Raw genomic sequence first — 8,629 nt, 5'->3', positions numbered from 1 at the left:
TTTATATAGGCCAACATCAAAAGATACAATAAATTAAAACAAACATTCAATACGTAATCACATCTTCAAAATGTATAAAACTTCATAAAGTAAATAGTCTACAAAATGTATAAAACTTCATAAAGTAAATAGTCCCGTGTCGAGACGGGGATAAATTCAAGCCAGTCTTCTGAATTTATCCCTACACATTATATGCAAGAAAAAAATGTGAGATATAAAAAAAAAAGGCTTCTGCTCGCATGGTTCATGTATTCAGACAGCACAGGACAATGATATGAGGCTAAAATATCCCGACATTATTCGCCTCATTTTGTATCGGTAATTGTTATATCAAAATGTTACTTATAGAAAAATAAAAGTTCTTGGACATGGATAAAAAAAAAACGATTATAACTGACGCTTTATTACCCTGTTAGAAGAAGAAATGATGTACGAGCCCCTTTCATACAGTGGCGAGAAGAATATTGTCACGAACAACTTTGTGCTATATATTGCATTTTTTTAATAAATTTTATAAAGTTATTTCTTATGGGATGTCAATCAACCAAAAGATTTATTTGTTATCACATATCTATTTGTTTATCAGGTTATATTTATCATTGAACAACCATCTTTTACTGGAGATATAAACACTATTTTTTTATCCTGAAATTTGCCATATATTTTTACCAAAATTGGTTTGAAAAATATTATTATAGATGTCCACATCAGTAGAAAATAAAAACAATCAAAGATAAAATTATGAACATATAAACAAATGTATTTCCGGCAATTCCATGTCTTTCAACATAAGGTTTGGTAAAAATCCGCCCATAAATACCCTAAAATATCTTTTTAAAAACTGTTATGATATGAAAATATGTAGCAAAAAATTGTAGGCGGCGCATAATACTTTAAAAAATTCTCTCTCAATTAAAAAAGATATTTTTATAATTGCACGAATTCAACAGCATTTTGAAAAAAAATATCAGTTTACTTTACATTTGTGAATCTCCTTGGTCCATCAAGATGCAAATTTGTATAAAAAGATTTTAATCAGTCAATATAGAATTATCAAAATGTTCTCCTGGTCACCGCCCTTGTGAATGCCGTTCGTGTAGAAAAAACTACTTTATAAATCAATATGAAAAAAATAACGCCAAAAAGACGACGTCAAAAGAATTCGGCACTGTCGACGTCAAATTGTTATTGCCTATTGACTACGTCGAAACGTTGATTTTTTTAAATCTGGCATTGTTAAGAATTGCGCTAATATTAACGTACCTTTTTGCGGTACGGCCGCTATCTTTGTGACGTCGCGTTATTGTTATACTTTATGTTGTATTGAATAGAAACGTATAATGGCAGACGTAGTTCTATCTTTAACGCCTTAGTTAGCTTACGATCAAATACACAACGCAACGCAATAATCTACATTGGTGCCGTGACTTCAAACGGAGAGAATGGACATCAGCCGAATAAAATCCTTGAGAGCGGGGAACAAAGCAGCAGTAACAAAAGTTTTTAAAAAACTGGAGGAAGCCATCGGAGATTCACAAATAGACACGGAGGAAGTATCAACATTGCTCGAAGCAATTGAGAAGAAAAAGAAGACGTTAGCCTCAATAGACGAACAGATATTAAATGCAGTCGAATCAGAAGATATTACAAATGAAATTCTTGAAACAGATGAGTATTATTTAGATTTAGAGGGTAAAATTCGAAAATTTAAGAAGTTCTTAAAGCCCGTAACAAACGCAACATCTTCGATACTAGATTCAAACGCACCAGAGTTTGTTCCGTACACAAACCCCTTTACTCACACAAGTCAGCCATTATCTCAATCAAGTTCTACCTCAAGTAATAACCATCGCCTACCAAAGCTATCTCTTCCCAATTTTAATGGAGACATTCTACAATGGCAATATTTCTGGGATTCATACGAGACCACGATTCATCACAATCACACATTAACTGACATTCAGAAATTTTCGTACTTGAACTCATTGCTTCAATTTGAAGCTGCAAACGTAATTTCAGGATTGACCATGACAAATCCAAACTACCACAAAGCAATTGAATTATTGAGAAACCGCTATGGGCAACCACATAAAATCATTAATGCATATATGAAAGCACTACTTGATATACCCGCACCACATGATACATTAGAAAGTTTGAGAACATTTCATGACAAATCAGAAGCTTACATACGGGGTCTAGAGTCTCTCGGACAATGTCAGGACATGTACGGATCGCTATTGATACCAGTGATTCTCGGTAAGATACCGCATGAAGTACGAAAAAATATAACACGAGAAAACGGGAGCGACAGTTGGAATATTCAATCGCTTAGAAACGCGATAGGTAAAGAGATTTCTATTCAAGAGTCCGGATACGGAGATTATACACAGACGTATTCAACCGCAACACCTAGCGCAAATTTCATAACAGGCGTTAAACGAGTAACTACAGATAAAACCCGTCCGATAAACACAACAGATAAATCATTTAACTCGAATCGGAAGAAACAATGCGCATATTGTGACGGAAACCACTGGCCAAACGAATGTAAAGATGTCACAGATCACGATAAAAGAGTAGCCATTATAAAAGAAAAGAGGTTATGCTTTAATTGTTTAGGTAAGCATAAAATAGCCGATTGCAAATCCAAGAATACGTGTAAGTGTTGCCACCGGAAGCATCACTCTTCATTATGTAAACAGAACTTGTACTCAAATAAACATCATATTGAAACTGAACAATCGCAAAACAAAGTAGACACAGAAACTTCTATGTTGTATACCGCTAGCGAAGAAAGGTCCACTGTGTTACTGAAAACCGCATTCAGTCCAGTCGTTCACAAAAATACATGTATAGATGCAAGAATACTCTTTGACGAGGGAGCTCAGCGTTCGTTTATAACCGAAGAACTAGCAGCTAAACTGGACATTAAAAAAGAAGGGTCTGAAACATTAAGTATAGCTACATTTGGAAGTACTACAAAAAAGGTGAGAAATCTTGACAAAACAACAATTAATCTTAAGTCTACAGAAGGAGCTTTAATCCCTATTAAAGTTTTAATTGTACCAGCCATTGCTTCACCACTTCAAACTCACAACATAGGAATAACGCAGAAGTTTTCATATTTACGTGGTCTACAATTAGCACACCCAGTCATGGAAGGAGAGCAATTTGAAATATCCTTATTAATTGGAGGTGATTTTTACTGGGACATAGTTCAAGACAAAATAGTGCGTGGAAACGGTCCAACCGCAGTTAGTTCGAAAATTGGATATTTACTTTCCGGTCCTGTCCCTACACGAACCAGTAATGCATCTTTCTCAATGATGAATATACTAGTATGTCACAAACAAGAAGAGTGCGATCTTGAAAAATTTTGGAAGCTTGAATCGTTGGGAATTGACGCTAAAGAACAAAATGATCCAGACCTAGCTGAATCAATTGAAAATTACTTACAAACCTCTATTACGAAGAAAAATGATAAGTATATTGCGAAATTACCATGGAGGGAGAATGCGCCAGAACTACCGCCAAATGAAGACATCGCAAAACGCAGAACGGAAAGCGTTCTTCGTCGACTGAAGAAGGATCCCGAGATGTTCCGAAAGTATGGTGAGATAATTACAGACCAAGAACAAAGAGGATTCATTGAAAAGGTATGTGATGAAAATACATGCACAAACAAGGTTCATTACATTCCGCATCATCCCGTAAAAAAGGATTCAGTCACCACCCCGATACGCATAGTATATAACTGTAGTTGTAGAGCAAATGACAGTAGTCCTTGTCTTAACGATTGCCTAGCAACATATCCACCAATTATGACTGATTTGACGGAGATATTAGTACGCTTTAGAATGTACAAATATGCAGTTACAGCAGATATTGAAAAAGCATTTTTGCATATTGAATTAGATGTTGATGACAGAGATGTCACAAGATTTTATTGGTTAGAAAATCCCATGGACACAGAAAGCCGTTTGATTACTTACCGGTTTAAAGTTGTACTTTTCGGCGCCACCTGTTCGCCATTCATGTTAAGCGCCACGCTAATGAAACATTTTAGAGACAATCCGTCAACTACATCAACTGAATTACAGAGAAACTTATACGTGGATAACGTTCTGACCAGTTTTACAGATGAACAATCACTTTTGAAATTCTACACGGAGTCAAGAAAATTATTGTCAGAAGCAGGATTCAACTTACGGTCTTGGAATTCTAATAGTACGGAATTACAGAACGTCGCAGGACTAGACAAGATCGGCGACAATGACGACATAGTCAAAATTTTAGGCATGAGATGGGATAGGGAATCCGATGATTTGAAATTTCAACAGATTGAATTTATGGAAAAGGACAGAATGATAACAAAACGCGAGGTTTTGCGAACATCGTCTAGAATTTTCGACCCCCTTGGATTAATCACGCCAATTACGGTGAAAGCTAAGCTGTTTATGCAGACTTTATGGAAAGCAAAGTTAGATTGGGATGAATGTTTGTCCGACGAACTGAGAAGTAAATGGCAGGTAATAGCTTTAGATATCGAGGAGGCTACCAAAATAGTATTTCCACGAATGTTAACGGAAGGAATTATTAACGAGAAAACGTCGCTACACATTTTCACAGACGCCAGTCAGTTAGCATACGGAGCTTGTGCTTACTTAGTTACAGCAAATTCATCGGTCATCGTCATGGCTAAAAATAGAGTAGTACCCGTAAAACCGATTTCATTACCACGTTTAGAACTTATGGGCGCGCTTATCGGCGCCAGATTAGCAACGCATCTTCTTAAAGTCATAACAACAGAACATGTGTATATGTGGAGCGATAGTCAAATTGTTTTGAGTTGGATTAAATCGTCAAAAATCTTAAAACCGTTCGTAGCAAATCGACTTAAAGAAATAAGAAAATTAACAGAGAATGCTGAATGGAATTATTGTCCAACAGATGACAATCCAGCTGATTACCTAACTCGCGGAATTTACGCTAAACAACTTTATAACAACAGCTTATGGATGAACGGTCCACAATGGATTTTAAATCGTGAGAATTGGCCGACATGGACGAGGAAAATTGAAGAATGCAGCACGATGATAACTGTTAGCGATGAAAAAACAGACGATGAAAGTACAAATGCTTTAACACAGACAATTTCATGTATAGATATACAACGATACAGCTCTTTAGAAAAAGCAATTAGAGTAACAGCATACGTCATGCGTTTTATACAGAATATACGGAATTCAAAAGATAAACGGTCAATCGGATTTATCAGTGTTGAAGAGCGATGTAAAGCATTAAAAGTTCTAATAATGACAGTACAACAGGAAACATTTAAGGATGAAATTGAAAGCTTGAATTCATCTTCACAGAAAAAAGTGCAACTTGTTCGACAACTTAAACTTTATACAGACAAAAGCGGATTACTACGTTGTACCGGGAGAATACAAAACGCACCTGTGAAGGAGAGTACTAAATATCCGTTGTTATTGCCAACACACCACAGTCTTACGTCCTTAATCGTAATGGATGCACACACAAAGACTTTACATGCCGGACTTAACAGTACAATCACATATATTCAACAGAAATATTGGATACCGAGAATAAGGCAGTGCGTAAAATCACAAATTCGTAAATGCGTCCAATGCATTGAAATATCAGGAATGCCTTACAGCGCACCCGATCCGCCACCGCTACCTAAAGATCGAGTCAACTACGATTATCCTTTTTCAGTAACCGGCGTTGATTTCACAGGAGCTTTGTATACAAAAGGAAAACACAACGAATTAAGCAAAACATATATTTGTTTATTCACTTGCGCCGCTACACGAGCTATACACTTGGAGATAGTCACAGATTTAACCGAGGAGTCTTTCATGCTTGCTTTTAAAAGATTTGCCGCTAGGAGATCTACACCAAGGATTATGTTGTCCGATAATGCAACAACCTTCAAGGCAGCCGCCGAAAAGATTACAAGATCAAGCAAAGACAACCGAATACAAGAAAAACTTGCCGATCAAGGAACGGAGTGGAAATTCATACCCAACCGAGCACCGTGGTTTGGAGGCTTTTGGGAACGCCTAATTGGACTCACGAAAAAGTCAATTAAAGCAATACTAGGAAAGTCATGTGTCACTACGGAAATGTTGAATACAATTGTAATCGAAATCGAGGGAACTCTAAACAATCGTCCGATAACTCACATTTCTACTGATATTAAAGATCCCGAACCGCTGACGCCAGCGCACCTTTTATATGGTCGTCGACTTGATAACCAATCGGAACAGAATATTGACAGTGCTACTTCCGAAGATTTGCACGTGAAACTGAATAAAAATTTACAGAGAAATAATGAACTAATCAACCATTTTCGCTCAAGATGGAAACACGAATATCTGACGTCACTCCGTGAATTTCACCGTACATCTGGAAGAAACGAACAAACAATACAAATAGGTGACATTGTACAAGTACACAATGACACAAATCGTATAATGTGGAAATTAGCAGTTGTACAAGATTTAGTTCGTGGAAAGGATGGACTCATTCGATCAGCTGTTATCAAGACCGACACAGGAATCACCAACCGTCCAATTGTGAAGCTCTATCCGTTGGAAATACGCAGTACACATGATGACAGTGAATGAACTTTTCTGCCCTGGAGAACTTTTCTGCCCTGGAGAAATTAGTGGATGTATAGACTGTTCAATTAACTCCAGTTATTATATAGACTTGTAAAAGTGTTAATTTATTCAGACGTGAACAGTTAAAATACAATTGAGAGACTTTAAATATGATTTTATTTCTTTTTATGTCACAATTTACGAATTATTCATATTGTATTTCAAATTTAAGTTAAATATCATTTTCTGCGGCCCCAGAATGTTAAGAATTGCGCTAATATTAACGTACCTTTTTGCGGTACGGCCGCTATCTTTGTGACGTCGCGTTATTGTTATACTTTATGTTGTATTGAATAGAAACGTATAATGGCAGACGTAGTTCTATCTTTAACGCCTTAGTTAGCTTACGATCAAATACACAACGCAACGCAATAATCTACAGGCATCAAGAGGGTTAAAGATAACTAAACAAAACTCATTCATTGTTTATAATATTTTCTCTAATTTTTCGTCAATTTATCCCTTTCTGCACCCATTGTATTAAAAAAATTAATCAGCGTGTGGTTCGTTTCATCTCAGTTCTTCATTGGTTAAAATCAGATTATGACGTCGAATTTTCTTGCTTTCCTCTGAATTTCCTATTGTGTGACGGCATGAAAAAGGCGACCATGCCTAATGACGTCACATAAAAAGAACACATCTTTATGCAGATCATTCGAAAAGAAGGAATACGTTTGCCTGCATATTGTTTGAAAATCATTAGAGAAACAGATTCTACCACCAAATCTTGTGTAATACGATATTTATCCACTCTCGGCAGTTAAATTTTGAATATGTAAAACGCTCGACGAGCCTCGCGTTTTAAATTTGAAAATTTAACTGTCTCGAGTGGATAAATATCGTATCACACTCGACGCAGTGGTAGAAATTAACCGAATCTATATATATAAAAAATTGTGATGAAGTAATCCTGCAAAAGTAGATGAAAAAGTCTTGTCCTAAATTTAAACTTCAAAACAATCTCTTTCAGACTAGCATTTTAATCAGACACTCTTATTCAAAGCATGTTCATATTGACATGAAGTGTGACTTAATTATGACTTACAACTAAAACATAATTGTTGACTAAGCACTCAGAAACTGCTCTGAAATACTTTTATATAAATAAATAAATGCATAGTAATTATTAATTTTTCTAAATAGAAGAAGAAACATATTAGACAGAGTCTTTTATGTTCTTATTTATTTTCAAGTTTATGATTAGAACCATTTATTTGTTGGTTTAGTGTTCTTTTTTTTTATAAAGTCCATTCATAAGAACTTGCATGAAATCAATGAGACAAACTTTATTGTTATTTAGTTTGTTTATAAATGGATTGTAAACTAACTTCCTTTTGTTTCAAATAATGAAGAATTTTCATTCAGAATACTTTCATTATGATCTCTTTTAAGTTTAAATGAAGAAGGTAGGACCAGGTGTCAGTAATGAAAAGGAATCCCTGTTTTTGATCATTTTAATCCTGTCTTGGTCCATAACTCATGAATATTTTGGCTCCCCATTGTATTAATGTAGTAGAAATTTTATTTCTGGGTTGAAATAATTTGGTTACAGCAGTAAAAATACTTACCAAAATATAAATATTAACATTAGCTCTTCGAATAATAATATTAATTATCATCCAGGGCTATTTTAATGGCACATAGGGCCTATTTCACTGAGACTGAGTTCTGAAAAGTGATAAAAGAGGGACGAAAGATACCAAAGGGACAGTCAAACTCATAAATCTAAAACAAACTGACAACGCCATGGCTAAAAATGAAAAAGACAAACAGAAAAACAATAGTACACATGACACAACATAGAAAACTAAAGAATAAACAACACGAACCCCACCAAAAACTAGGGGTGATATCAGGTGCCCCGGAAGGGTAAGCAGATCCTGCTCCACATGTGGCACCCGTCGTGTTGCTTATGTGATTACAAATCCGGTAAATAG

General features: G+C 35.6%; 1 protein-coding gene across 1 annotated transcript; it reads left to right on the top strand.

The window, feature by feature from the left end:
* The first annotated feature begins 1,442 nt into the window (after positions 1-1,442).
* LOC139515430 (uncharacterized) lies at positions 1,443-6,656 on the top strand. The gene has a single exon (XM_071305000.1). It carries the CDS (start codon positions 1,443-1,445, stop codon positions 6,654-6,656), a length of 5,214 nt encoding a protein of 1,737 aa, XP_071161101.1.
* The last annotated feature ends 1,973 nt before the right edge of the window (positions 6,657-8,629 follow it).

Source organism: Mytilus edulis, chromosome 3 (assembly GCF_963676685.1).
Source record: "Mytilus edulis chromosome 3, xbMytEdul2.2, whole genome shotgun sequence".
Lineage (NCBI taxonomy): Eukaryota > Metazoa > Mollusca > Bivalvia > Mytilida > Mytilidae > Mytilus > Mytilus edulis.
Note: the sequence above shows the minus strand (reverse complement) of the source record. Positions and strands in the feature narration are given on the sequence as shown.